The 18,592-nt window shown below is 38.9% G+C and overlaps 1 protein-coding gene across 4 annotated transcripts in view; it reads right to left on the bottom strand.

Annotated features, from left to right (window-relative positions):
- Window position 1: 1 nt before the first annotated feature.
- Window positions 2-18,592, bottom strand: part of adcy7 (adenylate cyclase 7) — a 63,286-nt gene continuing 44,695 nt past the window's right edge. For 3 of the 4 annotated variants that reach the window (XM_082533594.1, XM_082533596.1, XM_082533597.1), the window contains 19 exons: window positions 18,377-18,535; window positions 18,141-18,273; window positions 17,452-17,631; window positions 16,994-17,031; window positions 14,634-14,693; window positions 13,015-13,089; window positions 11,334-11,400; window positions 11,127-11,224; window positions 10,860-10,944; window positions 9,362-9,499; window positions 9,163-9,204; window positions 8,746-8,951; window positions 7,278-7,380; window positions 7,019-7,177; window positions 5,443-5,589; window positions 5,199-5,306; window positions 4,968-5,082; window positions 1,736-1,860; window positions 2-1,309 (listed from right to left, as the gene is read on the bottom strand). In XM_082533594.1, the coding sequence (XP_082389720.1) occupies window positions 1,163-1,309; window positions 1,736-1,860; window positions 4,968-5,082; window positions 5,199-5,306; window positions 5,443-5,589; window positions 7,019-7,177; window positions 7,278-7,380; window positions 8,746-8,951; window positions 9,163-9,204; window positions 9,362-9,499; window positions 10,860-10,944; window positions 11,127-11,224; window positions 11,334-11,400; window positions 13,015-13,089; window positions 14,634-14,693; window positions 16,994-17,031; window positions 17,452-17,631; window positions 18,141-18,273; window positions 18,377-18,535 (2,185 nt within the window). In that variant the 3' untranslated portion in view covers window positions 2-1,162. The remainder of the gene's footprint in view (window positions 1,310-1,735; window positions 1,861-4,967; window positions 5,083-5,198; window positions 5,307-5,442; window positions 5,590-7,018; window positions 7,178-7,277; window positions 7,381-8,745; window positions 8,952-9,162; window positions 9,205-9,361; window positions 9,500-10,859; window positions 10,945-11,126; window positions 11,225-11,333; window positions 11,401-13,014; window positions 13,090-14,633; window positions 14,694-16,993; window positions 17,032-17,451; window positions 17,632-18,140; window positions 18,274-18,376; window positions 18,536-18,592) is intronic. The other variant, XM_082533595.1, reaches the window with a different exon arrangement.

Genomic DNA, 18,592 nt, shown 5'->3' with positions numbered 1-18,592 from the left:
CTCTTGTGTAACGCTGCGTGACAAACTGCAGACTTAAAACATTTATTACATTCTGTAACTGTACAAAAGTCAATGTCACATTTGTTCACAGAAAGGCCAGTACATTATTATTATTATTGTTGTTAATATTATGTAACCACAATTACAGACAAAATGTTGGTCTCAGAAGATAAGGCCACAAGACAAGTTTCAGAGGCACAGAAAGTGATCCAGATCATTTTAAGTGGTCTCTGAGCTGGGGCCAGAAAAAACATTCACAGCAGGCAGGTTGTTAGATCACACAGATCGAGGACATCGAAGAGAGCGTCACAGATACCCTTCATCGCAGCATATATGGAGACAGGCAGGCAAAGATGCTGAAAATGGATTTCTTATCTGAGCAGATTAAACACTTACACAGATGGCATACATAAAGAAAATGTATTTCCTCCTGAAATACAGTACGTACCTTAATATTAAATTATTGTTCCTAAGGCCAAACAGCACAGCTGGAATTCCTAAAAGGTCACATAAAGACCACAAAGTGATGGAAACCTAATCTTAATCTGCTTCAGGATTTGCAGTTTAGCCACAAAGTAAAGCTTCCTAGATTTACTTCTATAGATGGGAGCAAGAGAAGTTTCCGTCTTCTGCACAGCTGGTTTCTGACATTGAAACAGCTTAACACATTTATGTCTGGCTCATTACACAGTAACAGCAACAGTGTCCATCGCCTCTCAAAACGAAACCCATACAACTTTCAGATTCAAACAGAATCCACTGGAGATTTTTCCCCCTCTTATTTTTTTGTTTTAAAAGACCAAAATGGACATCCAAAATCTCAACTGCATTTGGCTTTAGTACAATACACATTTTTTTTCTATCACATAAAATTACAGACATGGAAAATAGTACAAAAGTGATCGATCACTTGTGTCAATGTGTTTGTGACTAGAAAAAGATGGTGATTGTACATACTGACCATCTCCTCAGTCATCTCCTGATCCAACCATGAGATGCTGGGTGTTGAATGCAATATCCACCACACAGCAAATAAGCAGTTCCTTTAAAAATCCTTAATTCAGTAACATCACAGGAACGCAGCTAGCAGGTGCGCATGTGTGACCAGCAGAAGTCTGTAAACTAGTTTGTCCCCAGTTCTTTTTGCAGCATTGACCTGGCCTCAGCTCAGACCCATACCTTGCTGCTTGCTCATATCGGTGCACACAAAGAAAGTTTTGAGCTCCCCTTTCCCCTTCACATTGATTAGTCCTCGACACTCGCATGAGTAGCCCAGGTCCTGCAACACGACAGACGTTTCCTCTGTTACCTGAAAGCAGGCAAAGCAAACGGAAAGGAAATTGGATTAGCCCAAATTCAATGCGAGACCTTCCTTGCAGCAAAATCGTTTTCCCGTGACTACATTAAACAATACGCATCTCAGGTGGCACTTTGTCTCTGCTAATGGCTTTGATTCCAAAGTAATTTACATATTTTATCAAGTTAAAGCATGAATAGCTTTTGATCTGCCAATAAATGTGATACAGAGCATAAAGTGCAATTGGAAGAGAAAGAAACAATGTAACGGTTTTCTCAGAGGTGGTTCTCGTGGCTGGTTAAGGACAGGAGGAGTTTATTTTTGCAGCAGTTGAGATAGGTAAGGAAAATAAAACCCGAGTCCAGTTCGAAATTGGATCTTTTGTAAATGTTGAGATATGCTGTGTGAGAAGTGACCATTTGACCTTAAAGAACATACCTGGATTTTTCCCAGCTCTCCAGTGCTCTCCATTCTGCTGGCTACATTGACTGTGTTGCCCCAGATGTCATACTGAGGTTTCCTTGCTCCGATTACTCCGGCTATCACTGGGCCATGATTAATTCCTGTGGAAGAAAAACAAGCCCCCAATATGTTAAAGTTTAATGCTGTATTTTATAATAAAGTCTGTAAAGTTCATGTGCAGTGTTTATAGAGGTAAAATGGAATGAAAATGTAAGGCTGCGGTGACAGAGGATCAGGGGTACCAGAAAAGGTGAAATATTAGGAAGAAATAAAAGAAACATTTTAATGCATTAATACAGTGCTGCTAGTTTGCAACCAGTTTATAATCAAGGCCATTAGACCACAAGAGAAATTTTCTGAGTGGCCCATAAATTTTTAAAAGAAAAGCTTTTGTGCAGCAGATGCTGAAGTACCTGACTAAAAGACACAGACAATACTGTAACTGCTCTTAAAGACATGGTGAGTCTAAAACAGAGTAGGATTTGCTTTGAAAACATGATAGAAATGTAAAAGTTCACAGTAATTATTAAGATGTTTCAGTGCAAAGACTTCACAACTGATCACGCTACTGAAATGAAACAAATTGAGAAATTCTGTGTATTTTAAACCAATATAAAACGGTACCTCTACTGTCTAACTCTGATAAATGCAAGACTATGGGCACCGGCAGAAACACAAGCTTCAAATCAGCATACGCAGGTATTCTGAATCAGATGGATTCAAAATATAATATGAACTGTTTGAAAAACACGCCTACTGGGTTTGAATTTTTTTCAAGTGTTAACAATATTTCTGAAATGCCTGCACTTGTTATTCTGATCTTTCTGACCATCTCCTTCCTTTCATTTTTGTTCTGCTTACCCAATCCAGGGTCAGGGGGTGGCTGGAATCTACTCCAGTTTTCTTGCCATGTATTCTTTTCGTTTTTAATGGCAAAGATAATGAATGCACGTGAGGCATACACTCACATACAAAAGACTGAAGCAAAACAGTGAAGCTACGATTCTCGCTAAAATTTGGTAGAAAGACTGGAAAAACGTTCTGTGGCCTGATGAGTCTTGATTCCTGCTGCAACGATCAGATGGGTCAGAATTTGGTGTAAACAGCATAACAGCAGGGATCCGTCCTGCCTCGTATCAACAGTACAGGCTGTTGGTGGAGGCATAATGGCATGGAGTAAATTTTCTTGGCACGCTTTGAGTCTCTTAGTACCAACTCATCTTTTGATCCCATCTTTTGACAAATGCTTCCAGCAGGATAGTGTACCATGTCGCAAAGCTCGAAGCATCTCAAACTGGTTTCTCGAACATGACAAGAATTTCACTGTACTCCACAACTGGCCTCTACAGTCACCAGATCTCAACAAAACAGAGCACCTTAGGAATGTGTTGAAACAGGAGATTTATGTCAACAAATCTGTAGCAACCGTGTGATGTTATCATGTCTATATAGACCAAAATACTCTGGAATATTTCCAGCAGCTTGTTGAAGGAGTCCAATCCAGCACTAGCGACATGAAACTCATAAAATGTGTGGTGAGTCGATACTGGAAGCGAGGCTCGCAGCAGGCATCAAGCCTCATTCTGGCTTGTCGTCAGTCGTTTTAAACTATTGTTTTAACTGGTAGTGCAAAGCTGTTCACAACATTAGGTGACTAACGGGAAACAAATCTTCTAATCAATGAATGTACTCAGGCTCTGAGTGCATTAAAGAGAATGTATATCTTTTTAATAAACACACAAAGGAGGTTTTAAGGTGGTTGCACACAGCCACTGATGAAGAAAAATGATGCCACTCAATTAAAAATTTCACTGTTTGTACTATGTGCATTTTTAACTCCAAAAATGTAAATGTTTTGATTGGTTTTATCATAGATGTCAGGACTGTAGACACAAAAAGCGGAGGATGATGTTTGTCAGACTCTAAAAGGTTCTGGCTCTATATTTGAGTAAAACATTCGCTTCCTGCTATTTGATGGACTAAAGTGGCTCATAGTAACTGATCCGTATTGGTAAAAAGAACCACACAGAATGCAGTAAAAATAAAAGGAAAAGATGTATCTGAAATGATGGGCTCTGTTTCACAAAGCTGAATATGAGAGCTACTGATAGTACTGGACCCAGTACATCCTGAGGTGAATCTGTAACATTTTGCATGTTTGCCTACACGTCTTACCTCTCCTGTTTAACTGCACAGGAAGATCCTTGTACAGCCTAAGGCTTCTGCTTGAAATTGGCTGCACACAAAAACTGAACTTCCCTTTACAGCACGATCACTTTGAAATTAGACTTAAAGGAACATTTTGTTGTAACAGTTTTCAGTTTTGTGACCTTCTGAAGCTGTGCTGTTACTCCACAGCTCTGCTGCTGTGTCAAAGTTATGTTTTTAAACCAGAACGTCAGTGAGGTAGTAGCTTCAGGATCCATCATAATCAACAAGTTATTGCTGATAAGAAAACAAATGTGACCTTAAGGTTTCAGTACAGTTCGGATGAAAACCCATTAGGTTATCACAAGTCACTAAATTCCAGTTTCCTTGGCATGGTAAATGGCCTGTATTTGTATAGCGCTTTACTAGTCCCTAAGGACCCCAAAGCGCTTTACACAACCAGTCATCCACCCATTCACACACTGGTGATGGCAAGCTACATTGTAGCCACAGCCACCCTGGGCCGCACTGACAGAGGCGAGGCTGCCGGACACTGGCGCCACCGGGCCCTCTGACCACCACCAGGACACAACAACCGAGACTGTCCAAGCCGGGGCTCGAACCAATAGAATAGAAGCATTATTGTTTCATTAAGTCCCAGATTGTCACTAAGAAAAGAGGGTCTGCAGGAGAACTTACTATGGCCAGTGACATTTCTCATATAGCGTTCTTCTGTGAGATCTGTTTTTTTTATTTTAAGGCAACTAGGAAAAATACTCCACCACATTACAGTTGAGTAATTTATGCATGGCTCAACCTGATATAAAGTGGGAACTGCTTTAACACGAAGAAAATGCCTCAACTCCAGAAATTCTGTGACTATTTTTATAGGCATGAGCTTTTAACAACCTGTGTCAGTGAATGCTAGTACTCTCACTGCAAGAACAGTACATGAATGCCAATCATGTACTGAGTAACCAAGGAAACCTGTGCCAGCCTTAACAGAGATGGAGGCTGCACAATGCAGTATTTACTGAATTAAAGGTTTATGCACACTCACCCACACGAAGCCTGAAGCTATTGAAGGAATGTCTGTTGATGCCATCTAGCTTGCCTATCAGAGCGATGGCAAACTCTACCATGATCCCTATCTGGGCGTGCTGCCGTTCTCTGTCCTAAAACAACACAGAGTGATGTCAGTCCACAGCCTAATTATGAGGTTTGGTCATGGCTTGCTTTCAAACAGTTAAAGTTAAAGCCCGACCCTGATCTGAAGTAGTAACTACCTCACCCGATTATTCTCCTGACCAGGTGACCCACTAAGCCCCGCAGCAGCCATGTAACTGCTGCCGATTGTCTTGATCTTCTCCACACCGCTGAACTTTGGTTTGGACAACAGCTGTTGAGTTAGAGGCAAACAAACAAACAAATGAGGGGTGCGCGCATTTATCATCCCAACCATGCCAGGGTCTTCATGATTAGCCCCTGACATTTGTATTTCAGACAAATATTCGGTAAGACTTTGACTTCCTGACCTCATCAAAGTCAGCGATGATCTCATTGAGAAGTCTCAAGCATTCCAGACCTTCTTTGTTGATATCGCACTCGGTGTAAAACTCTTTGAAATCCGGCACCGAAGCGAACATCACGCACACACAGTCATAGGACTGGTAGTAGAGGTCCTGTTGGGAAAAGCACAAAACCAACAGATAAAGCTTGTACAGGAAACATGTTACTTTTATGTTGTATGGAGCCACGCTATCTGGAAGTTATGATTATTTGTAGAGTTATAGTATAGAGTTCTGCTTATATAGTTTGTAGTTTTTCTTTTTGAATAATTACTGCCATGCTGTACTCAAGAAGCTTGCTTCCGTTACTTGCCACTCCTGATTTTCTGTGATAGCTGCAGAGTCATATCACTGATAGTAGGGCTGGGTATCCGTGTACCTGCTCTCATTTACTGTTTTAGCTGTTTGGTGGTTGTTGAAATTTTGTGAGGTTTCACCTGAGATTCTGGCATTTCGGGCAAAAAAAAAAAATAGATTCAGGATTTTAATGAATCGATATCACGTTATCCAAGCCAGAATCGATTTTAATCGATAAATCGATTATCAAAACCCACCCCTAGCTGACAGTAGCATGCCAGCCAGTTATCTACATTCTTCACTTCGTCACAATTATGGCTCTAAAAAGGGTTCTGTTGTGTGGTTATATCAAACTCAAGCAGTAAATGATTGAAATGCACCTCTATATACCCACACTCCTCTGGCACATTCAGGCTTAAGGAGCTGGCCGTTTCCCCCGCGCCATGTTTTTACATTTTCGCATTGTTTCACCAAGGAAATATGAAGATTATTGGGATTGCTACATTTAGATACTTAAACCTTCCTGTTACTTCTACTAACTGTGATAACACTGAAAGGGCAATTCATGCTCAGTGTAACAATGAAGCAGCAAGACACTGAAAGGCATCTCCGCTTGTAGCCACTCCTGATGAACTTTGTACTTTAACCTCCTAATTTTTCTTTGCCGTTTGGGCTGATTGGGACCTAAAGAATGTAAAAACAAAGAATTACCAGATTTTTATTTTACCTAATTTTTGTTTTTGAGAAAAATTAGATCCACATATGAGGACATTTGTTTCAAATTTTGATAGAACAGTGGCAGTATAATCGCAAGTGGATATCAGGCCCTTGTAGAGAAAAATTAAGTATTTTGGTTTAGATGTCCCAAAATGTGATGTCCACATATGTTTACGCCAGGTTCTAGGAGGTTAAAATATGTCCAGCACAACTTTCTGTGTCCTGTTCTCGGTGTCAGTGAAAACCTGATGAGTAAGCAGCTGGCACCCTGATTGTGTACAGTATTATGTTTCAAAGGCCCCTCTCTTTGAGTCTTTTAAAACCCAAAATCCACATGCTGGAAATAACAATTATTTATTTATTTTTTTAAGATGACCTCAGATAACTGGTCACATTATTGCCGCCTGGTTCATGTTCACTTTCAGTATGTAATGATGGGGGGTTATCTCACGGGAATGTTTTGTTTTTAACTCTCTTCACCAGTCCTTCATAGCATCCAGGGGACTAGAATCAACTTTGGAAATCTCACCTCGTTCTTCTTATTCTCCCCAACAAACAGCGCTGCTACGTGGGCCGGCAGCACATTTTCCAGCAGCAGGCGGTTCAAGTTCTCTCTCGTCTCGATCTCATCCTGCTCTGTGTGGTTCTTGTTCTTTAGCAGGAAGTCCTGGCGGAAGCAGTACTCGTTCTGTAATCCACAGGAATGGCAAGTTTAGAGGAAAATCAGCACAAGAGATAATTTTTTTGTTTTTTAAAATAATTCAGCAAACAAAAAAACTGTCATTTACCTGCAGTGAGATGATGAACATGGTGACCAGGAAAAGCGTGATGTACATGCAACTCATATACTGGGGATGTTTTACCAGCCCTAAACATTTCAGGATTTCTACACTGCAAGACAAGCAAGAACATGACCAATCACAGACTCCACTTTTACTTGGAAAATAATAACTTGCAGTGGTTATGACTTTGACCACTAGTGATTAAAAGTATAAGGTGGCATAACAGTAAACTAAAATTCTCTGCTATAATTCTCTGATTAAGAATCCAATTCATTCATGTATTCAGAAAGAAGTATGCAGATATTGGTGCCTTAGATCATTTTTATTGACTTGTTTGATTAAGATTATGGTATGATGTGTGATAGACCACCCCAGAAGTAGCAATCTAACCTCTGATAAGATTAAAAAAAAACAACAACACACAAACACAACATAAAACACTAAAGTTTCGAAATGAGTCCAAACTCCTTGGTAAGATCACTATGGTTACATCCATCTTTTAAAGACTACAATCAGAACAGTTTCCACTGAGCCACTTTCTCATCACCTGACATTTGCTGTGCCTTTTCTTTTGTCATACTCACTAAGCTTGTTTTATTGGATTTTATTTTGCATTATGAAATTACAGTTAATTTGCTTTAGAGAGGATTGTTATAATATTTTAGACTCTTGTCATATTCTTTCTCACTGAACTACTCGATTTAAGCCATTTGCTCGTTGATAATGTTTTGGCTGCTCTGACGCAGGTCTTGACTATTAGGCTGAAGTAGATCTGATGTTATATGATAAATATTACTGCACTGCAGCCATACACTGATTCAGATAAAGAAAACATGATGCCAGCAGATGCAATCTAAAATGCAACCTTTGCATGTTTGCATTAAGGCTGTCACCATATCCAGGATAATATCACAATCTAAACAAAAAGATTATTCCACCAATCAAAATCCTGCTTTTTTTACTTTCAACTTTATTAATTCACTAGTCTCCCTACTGAGGCAAATAGTGGGGGAAACTACTTGGCTAGATAGTGAGAACAAATGTCCCTGATGCAGCACACAGTTTGTACACAAGACAGGATTATAAAGCTAAAATTGAACGCCCAACTGCAGCAACTCAGTCAAACCAGAAACAAACAAACAAACTCCTGTGAGACAACCACAGAGATCAGTAGCTGGAGAGCTGGAGCTCAGAAAGCTGAGAGTAAATAAAGTAAGAATTAAGTCCTCCAAAGTTCATGGTCTCCAGTGCTTCACTCAGCCAATAAACAACAGCCTAACCTATGTGAGTTGTGGCATAAAGTGAATCTGACAGAGATAGTTAAAGCAACACAAAAGTCATTGCTGTCGGTGCGGTAACTTCACTGGTCACAAGCCACAGGTACGTAGATACATTTGCAGGTCATCAGCGTGAAAACAGGAAATAATACATTTCCCGAAAAGCTGTGGGATTCACCCTTTTCCTTCAGTCTCACCTGCAGTTCAAATTTGTGAAGATTTCAAGGTCCTTCTTGGTGCTGAGGTTTTTGCTGTATTCATAAAAGGATGTATGCGTGTTTCTGATAATGATGACGTAATATGCCGTAGAGGCCACAGTCAGAAAGAGCACTTTAAGCTCAAAGCTCATCCGAAGGAAAACTCCACAGGCAATGAGTGATAGGATGCAGCAGTAGACAGAGTACTGAGGGACAGAAAAGGGGATAAAATGGAATTAGACTTGTAGCAAATCTAAATAATGTCCTAAATCAAATTTATAAGCAGCATGCAAACAAGTAAAACACTACACTCTTTTTTACTGTTAGGAGAACTACAATTAATACACACTACTTTACACTAAAATGTAATACTGCTATTTATACACCATCGTGTCTGGGATTAAATCTATCACTCACGGGAAGGCAAGAGTAGTCGTCTTTATCTGCCTGGTCAAAGCACTGCAGGGAGTGGAAAAACAAATAAATAAACAACTGACAAGCAACGACCTGACAACATGCTTTGAAGCTTGGCATGACATTTATGAACAGCACAGCTAGAAATACCAGAGTACTAAATGGATCTGTCTTAGCCTTCAACATGTGAGCAGAGTCTCACCAGGTTGAACACAGCCATGATAATGATGACCGCTGTGGTGATGGTTGCCAGAGGGAGGCGCACAAACGGCCGTTTAACCACTGCCTCTGACACAGCTGGCAGCCACTGGCAACCTGACAGCTTCTCCGGAAACAGGCGCTGCAGTGAAGTGAGGAGAAAAAAAGACAAAATGCAATCAAACAGGTACGAGCAACGTGACTTTTTTACAGTCAGCTATCTGCAGACAGCATGCACGAGTGATTCACAGCTAGCTCTTTCAAGGAAAGGAATCTGTCCGAGTTGAAAGCCAAAAAACTGCATGTCCAGAACAGAATGTCAGATGTCATCTGCAGAGTCAGAAGGGCGTCTATAGTAAGCTGTAGCCCAGTGAATGCAGGAGATAGTTTTCATGCCATGTTTCCATTCTCAGATCATCTAATTCTGGCACAGTGTGCACAAAAACACAAGTCCTTTTCACTCATGCTTTTATTACTTGTGCCAATAGGGTGGGTGGGGGCTGGTGGCAGGGTAACTAAAGGGTACTAAAATCAATTCTTGCGTTTCTGTAATGGTTGATCCACCAGTATGTGCAAGGTCTTTAATCAAAATAATATTTTTAATGCCAATATATAATTACCGCTATTCATGATTTTTCAAATTTATAAGATAAAAAAAAGACAGGGGAAAAAAAGGGAAAACACATTATTTTTTGGTTCAGATGCCAATTTTGAAATTGTTACTTCAATGATTGTTACGCTTGATTAATTTCTGACTTCTAAGAGAAGTCCAGTGTGCCGAATTTAGGTATAGAAGCATGAATTCAGTTTGACATTTGCCTAATACATTGTTTCATTTTCATTTTTTTAAACATATTTTTAAAATCTTTGTGTTTTCTTGTTTGTTTGTTTTTCTAATTAATTAATTAAGCACTGCATTTGCACTGGACTTGAATTTAGGAGTGATCCACGCAGGAATTTTGTATTATATCTTGACAAGTTAAGAAATGTGAAAAGTTGTGACATTTTTGTCCCATCCCCTTGGTATTTTCTTAAAAACGCTGCGAATATAAAACATTAAAAATAGAAATTTGATTTGATTTGATTATATTTATGTACTTACTGGATAATTAAACTTTTTTTTTTTACAAAGTAATAACAATAATAATTATCCTTATCATCATCATCATCATCATCATCATGTGTTGAAAAAAGTCTATAAAGAATTTAACATTAAACTTCTACTTCCCATGCACAAGGAAATTAAATTGAATGTCTTCAGCAAACCACCTGTGTGTTAAGAATATGCAATATTAAAATGTGTTTCTAGATAAACGAGAAACTATTTATCACTGATGCTTGACCAGCATCCAGCTTGGCTTTAGATGTTACTGTAAAGATGCATGAAAGAGTTGTTGTGTCATTAAGGCTTTTTCTCCTGGTTTCTACAAACGGGGCCTGAAAAGAATCTTGTACCAAATCACTCAAATAACCAGATACTGAATGTGAATCAATGGACAAACCTGTAAGTGACCTGCGTAACAGATCGCCAGGACCAGGAGCAGCACACAAAACAGCCCTCCAAATAACACCGCCAGTCTCTGTTGCCTTAGGAAGACACGAATGAAAAAACAAAATAACATCAATCTCCAGCTCATCTTCTAAATATAAAAACGTCTTCGTCGTGCGCTTTAAAACCTTTTTCAAATGCTCAAAAAACTGTTCCTCCGAGTTTGTACTCATGAGAAGAACAGATATTCAAATATCCGAAATACTAAAAACATACTCACTTCCTTGCAACAAACATCTGAATGATGAAGATACAGAGGAAGATGAAGGTGGCACAGCTGGCGTAGTGTTTGAACATCGGCAAATCCAGGGCTCGATACTAAGAAAGGCGGAAGACACTTATTATGTTTCTTTTTCAGTATTAAAATGACTAAAATGTAAAAGTATGATGAAGCAGTCATTTATATTGAACATTAAATCTCACCAACCTGTTTTGCCAGATCTTTCTTCAGAAACCACAGAGCTAAGCCGCTCTCTTCAAACTTGTACCACTGCCTGCAACACATGAAGGGAGGTAAGTGGGCATGGAAGAAGAAAAGCAGGGAATGAAGGTGGAATCGGAGTTATTAACAGTCCTTCTATGAGATTTACATTTCAGGTGCTCTGTATTGTGACTGTTTTTAAGGTGAACACTGGGCACATGCTGCACTGCTCTGTGTTGGATCACACCTGATGCAACAACTTGATGCAACGGCAAAGAAAAAAAAAATCTCAAAACATGAAAAAACACTGAGGTCATAATTTCTGTTCATTATAAACAAATAATTTTACTGAACACCACAGATCATTATGGGGGCTCTTAACTTAATCTGCATGTTTTAACCTCTAAGATTAACAAAGACATTGCACACAGCTTTAAGTGGAGTTCAGTGAAATGGCAAATAAATGCTACAACATTAATAGTTATCTCTTAAGTATTAAGTGCTCACTTATCATTAAGGCTCCAATTCAAAGGAGGGCAGAACAATTCTTATACAATTTTCTTTATTTCTTTGTGTGCTGAACAGAGAAGGCAAATTAAATTTGCTCTTAAATCTACTTAGATAACCTTTTGTATCCTCATGGTTGTGCATATACAAAAACATCTCTGATAACAAAAAAAAAAAAAATACACATAATTATAAATTACAGTAGAAAACACACACACACACAAAAAACTGTATCACCTTTTTCGTTTTGCTCTTATTATTATTATTATTTTTAAATTGGTGCATCATTTCCATTCAGTTTCATGAAATGAAATCATTGCGCAACAGCTGGAACGATATGCATGTTTTAGCTGCAGCCTCCGATTTCAGAGAAGCTTTATTTTTAATCTGTAATATCTGAAGCTGTAAAGCAGCAACTTCACTAATTATCTAAAACATCTGCACAGTCAGTCAAGGTCTAAAAGTTCAGTCACAGTTAGATTACTAATGTGACATTTCGAATAACAGTTAAATCATTGTCTGTAATCTATTGCTCCATCAGATCCATGCATGCACTTTTAATGTACCAGAGTATAAATTCAGTGACAAAATGTTTCTCTTACGGTCACCATGAGCTTTTTGTTTTGTGCAAATATTTTTGTCACAGACCAGTTAAGCAAAACTGTGGTATCTATACCACAAAAGCACAAACCAAATGAGCCAAACGCGAACAAATTTGTCATCTGTGCTCACTTCTGATCAGCACCTGACATGAGAGGATGCAGGTAAACCAACACAGGGCCTCAGCTGCTGCTGGTTTCAAGTAAAAGCTTGTGACACAGGCTGGTGTCAGATCGCTGAATTTTAAATTGGGTTAATGGATTTTAATATTTTGTTGGTTGTATCAACAACCAGCATTACCAACAACCAAGCAATAGTAGCTGAATAAAAATAAACTGCAACATCTTGGCATATAGAAACGGTCACACAGCCGATCCAGAATTTCAGGGAAACAACAGAGTAAACAATTAGTCAGGCTTATCATCAAGGATCAAGATGTAACCTCAATCAGAAACAATTCAGCAGAGGATTTCCTCCACTGTGCAATTCCTTTAAACCTGTTAAATACAACACATTACAATATTTTATCAAATATGCTACAAATATTGCATAAATTGTGATTCGACCGAAATCGACCTACTTGTTGCTGAGCTCGTCTATGGTAATGGTCATCTCATTGTGCAGCTCCTCATCAAACCGAGTCTTCTGGGATTTCCTGGACCAGAAAACAGAGACAATAAGGAAGTGGCATGCAGACAAACGCAGAGACATGTAGAGTGACTGGAACAGATGCTGGAAAACCAGATCAAGCATGTGGGTCACTCTGGTCCAGTGTAGCTGTGGTTGGAGGCCACTTGGTTAATGCCATTCTGAGCATTAGTGAGAAAAGGGAAACGTAGGTTGTGCCTGCAAGAGTGTTACTGTACGAAAAGGGAGTGTGCCGGTAATGCTGCAGAGATCTGTGTGTTAGATGATCTCAGTGGGATTTGGTTGGTGTGTTTCTGTCGTGCTCCTGCTCGGAAACCCCCTGCTACATCAGGAAGGAAACATTCACACAGATGCAGAAACCCTGATTACCACACAAGCCCCAGTAGGTGATCAGCGTTAATAGGATCATGTCAGTCCACTAACAAAGGTTAGGGGCTTCCGAGATCGCATGTTGCCCTGTTACAAAGAGGCAGCAGTTAGAAAAGGTCAGAAAATACGTATTACACCACTGCACGGGTTAGTGTTAGAACAGCAAGGTTCTCTGCTAAGACAGTAGTTCTCAACCTGGAGGTCTAGTTTTTAACATTTCATTGCTTTTAATTATTACATTCAAACTTAGAGTAATCATCTTTTAAAAATTATTATAAAAATGCATATAAAATATTTGAAGGGGACCTATTCTGCTCACTTCCGGGTCCAAATTTTTACTCTTACACTCGAGTTGCTGTGCATGAGTTCAAAACATTTTTTAATTATCTTATATTGGGACTTTATGCCACCCCTCAGGTTATTCTCTGTTTGGTACACACCGTTTTACGTTCCTACCATCTCCAGCCGTCTTTCTTTCGATTGGTGGCCCCTCATAAACAGAAGGCTTGAATGGCAGGTGGGTGAAGCTTCTATGCTTGTACTCACAACTGTCAAGTATTCTAACTGAATTATACACTCAAGATTTTGAAAAACTTGCACACTTAATTATGAAACTGAGTAACAAATCAACGCTGCTGGCTTCTCTCCCAAGTGGCACAGAATGTATGATATCAGATATGTCACATATGTCATTTCCAGTACAACAAGAAAGACACAGAGAGAGCACAAATGGTTACGATTTAGCCTACTGTTACTACTGAACATAAGTGGGTGAGCTGAGCAAAAGAAGAAAAAAACCCAATATAATTGTTAAATAATTCTTATTTTGTTCCTCGTGTTTGAAGTTTAGTCATACGGAATTTTAAAGGCTGTTTTTATATGTGTAAATAACATACATGAGTAAAAAGTGACAGCTTTAATAAAAAAATATATATAAAAACACATAATAGGTCCCCTTTAAAACTTTTCTTTCGTTATCTGCATAAAGCGAACTGATTGCAGGGGACTGGGAAAACAAAACAAAACATGGCAAGTGCATAATTTAAAGTAAAACTCAGCTCGCTGTAGTCTGCATTTACGCAAGCGCACGTGAGGCATTTGTTGGGGAGAATAAGCTGAAAGGCTGAGAACTACTGCACTGAAAGGACTGAGGACCTTGCGGGCCGTGAAGGCTCCACTCACTTAGGGTTGCCGAGCGGCGGGGCGGGTAAGGAGAATGCCTCTTCTAGAGACTCATCAAAGCTGTCGGGGTCCAACAGTAAAACACAAATATACATCGATCACAACAGAGCAGCGCAGAGCCAAAAAAAAAAAACAAAACAAAAACAAACCACAGGATTTATAATCATTTTAAGATAAAAATTGAGCGTAGTGCAATAACAACTGTCAGTTTTAATCAGAGATCGGTATAATCTACCATGTTGTGTCATTAAAACCGTGTAGATCATTTCACTGTGACAGCCTCAGCCTTATTGGACTGTGAATACATGAATGAAATTGACAGTTTCCGCGATACAGCAAACCTACACACTCTCAGGAAGGAATGCTTGTGCACTTGGATCACACTTATCTCTTCTAATCACATTACTTCAGCCCACACTGTTTTGTGTAGGCGTGTCCTGCCCACTGATCAGTAGCTTTGCTGTTTTGATTCTGCCTTCACCAGATGGGGAGAGAGAATTAACCATTAAAAGCTATGACCACAATCAATTTGGTTATGCATTATTTAAAGCTAGTGGAAGGGCTACTCATATTGCTCAGAACTCCTACCCCTCTGCAGGAATAACTACCACTGCAGCACAGCTTTAAAAAAAAAAAAAAATCTATTTGTTAGTCAAATCGAATCCTCGAGCACTACTTTTGCTTCCATGAAACAGAATCATTGTGAGTCTCAGAAATATTAAATCTGTACCAATCAACAAACACTAATCGTGTAGTTACGCTTGCAAGAGCTGTGACCTAATCAGAGCGCTATAAACGTTTATACTCGCTTTTGAAGCACACTTAACGCAATGCAGTTTTCTCCTAAATAATAAGTGTTGGTGCTGAGAAAAAAGGGGAAGCTCCCCAAAAAACTGCTTCACCACGCTAACAGGAGATGATGGCAGTTGTAGTCAAAGCTGGCATGAACTTTGGTGTTAGCAAAGCACCATAAACATTTGTACTCATGCTTGACACAATGGAGTTTTCTCCTAAATGATAAAAACATTCAGCAATTTCTCGCTACTGATTTCCAAGATGGAAACTCTACACTTCAAGACTGATGTATTCTTGAAATTCTTGTAGAGACCAACCTGCCTTCAGACTGACTGTGCATCAGAGCAAAAACTGGTAACAAAGAGTGCAAGACAGGGCAAAAAATAAAAACAACACCATTTGCAAGCATTAATTAGATCATTTTTGGCAAGGCATGACAACAGTGAGCATAAACTGCCCGTCAGACATCTGTGTTACATATTAAGTGACCTACTAATGCTACTACATCTGCTATTTACAACACCGTTCCAAAAGAGCCGTGATGCTTTGTAAAATATATGTAAAAAGAGAATGCAGTCATTTACAGATCTCAGTTTATCCACAATAAGAACGAAATCCCAAAGTAATCATATCATGTGTCCAAACTGAGAAGGTGTTCCATCTTAGGAAAAATATTAGCTCATTTTGAATGTGATGGCAGTAACACGAATCAAAACTGTTTGGATGGGGCAACAAAACTGGTACATTTTGCAAGCAATTAGGTTCATTGACAACAGGTCAGTAACATGATTGGGTATAAAAATAGCATCTTAAACAGGGGATGTTTCTCAGAGGTAAAGATGGGCAATTGCAGAATAACCTAAAATTGTGAAATGCTGACTGTCAAATAATTTACAGTACATAATATCATAAAAGTATGCCAAGAATTGGGAGAAATCTCTGTGCGCAAGGCACAAGGCTGAAAATCAATATTAGATGTCTTAGGACTTCAGGGCTGCTGAGCAGCTAGAATAACAAACAAGAATGGTACCATATTCCTCTTCCAAAAGCCCAGCACACACAGAAGAACATATTCAGCACGCTGCTTGTACGCTCACCGCAAGTTACTCTAGAGGATAACAAGCTAGATGCTATTTGGTGTTTTAGATATCATCTAAAATGACTCTGAAATCTCAGATCTTTCAGAAATGCATACATTTTGGGTATTATGTTAATCTCCATAAGTATAGCTGAATATAGTCATTGATGTAACATCTGCAAGATGTTAAACTATAATATGCTTCTAAATGCTTCAATATAGTCTTATATAATACAGTATTAATAAAGACATTGCAAAGACTTCAGGGTTTATGGACTGATAAGAATGTCCTGGCTGGAAAATTTGCTGGCCAGAAACTCTTTTCTTTTAAGGCAGTTGTCATAATGATGCTACTGAGTAGGTTGGTTGTAAAAGCCAGCGTGCATATGTGTGAAAAAGCTTTTTGTCGATGTCAACTTTCATGTTGTGTTTGAGTCATGTGTGAATTAATTTTGTAGCTACTGGAGCAGCTGAAGATTTGTCTTACCTCTCAGGGTTCTTGGAGCTCGGTCGCAAAGGAATATCCTGAAAAAGATGAGGATAATACTGTAGTTATATAGCATTTTGGTTTGGAAATGTTCTCACAAGACAATGATTCCTTAGTTTTGATGAAAGACATGTAAAATCAATTTTTAAATCTCTTGATTTCTTAAAGCTTTTTAAAAAATTCAATGCTTTGAAAGTAAAAATAAGCTTTTCTGACTTCTGATATGTTTGATTTCCTTTACTTATCACATTCAGAAATAACATTAAAATCCCCTTCTGCTAAATCACGTAATACACACTCATTGCCTTTGCTGCATGCTGACCAAGCATGTATGTGTGCATGGTCAACCTCACGATAATCCCATTCTAAGCCACAAAGAAAACAACAACTTTATTCTCTTTCATTGTCATCTTGATAATAATGTAAATAAACCATGGTGTACAATCCAGTGACCATACCTTGAAACGTGGTTTGCCATTGACAATCGTGTCTGGTGTGAAGCCGTCTCGGTTCTGCAGGTGGGCGAAAGGTTTGACAGCCCCCCAGGATTCAAGGTAGCGGGTCATACGCACAGATGCTCGCATCTTCAGACCATCATTCACCCGAGGTTTGGGGGGCTTTTGGTTGTTCTGGGAGGACTTAAGATGTAGATGACTTAAGACTTAAGATGTAGATGAACATGCAAAGATTTGATAGTGAATATCATGTACTAATAGCTCAAAGAATCCATCCCATTGGCTCAAAAAGAGATGAAAATTGCAACAAAAAATACATTTATGCAGTATTCTTTATAGTGACAAATCTGACCTAAGATGAGACAGCAAGGAGAAAAAAGGAAAAACGTTTGCTGAGGTCGTGAGAAACAAACACCCAAAAGTATAGTGGGAAGGGGAAAAAAGATTTAAAATATCAACACATATTGTTCTTTGACATATGGCAAGCAACATCCAATTTTAAAAAACCCCACAGTGTGCAAAATACAAAGTGAAATATATAAAAATGATTTACAAGATTAACATGATTGTTTTATTAGTAAAATTCAAAATCCTAACAGCAGTTATCTGTATGAGGAGACATTTGAAATGCTAAAGATTTCTCTCCATCCTTCACAAACTGTGTTTTTTAGGAATATGGACTTAAAGCTTACCCGTGGATCAATGACTAGGTAGGTCTGGACGTTGAGCTCTTTTAAGTAGGTGTCCCTGAGGTGACCGTTTCCTTCTTCTACTTCATACGCCTTGTTTAGGTGCTTCAGAGTCGCCTCTGTTATGTGGACACGTCTGGTCAAATGTAAAAAATAAATAAATGAATCTGGTAACTTCAACTTTAAGAGTCGATATTAAATGTGAAACAAGAAAAGGTAAAAAGGGTAGTGCTCCTTACCCTGGAAGGCCTCCTGACTCCATATGATTGGCTAGAGTGACATCATGTGACCATACATCAAACTGCCACTTACGAAGTCCAATCACACCACAGAGCACGTTGCCCGAGTGAACCCCAACTCTCATGTTGATATCCACTCCTGTGGCCTCTCGTACCTGCCTGAAGGAGTTTTGCAGAAATACAAAAACTTGTTTTCATTCTTTAATATTATTTCTA

The sequence above is a fragment of the Aulonocara stuartgranti genome, assembly GCF_965226115.1.
Source record: "Aulonocara stuartgranti genome assembly, chromosome: 1".
Classification (NCBI taxonomy): Eukaryota; Metazoa; Chordata; class Actinopteri; order Cichliformes; family Cichlidae; genus Aulonocara; species Aulonocara stuartgranti.
Note: the sequence above shows the minus strand (reverse complement) of the source record. Positions and strands in the feature narration are given on the sequence as shown.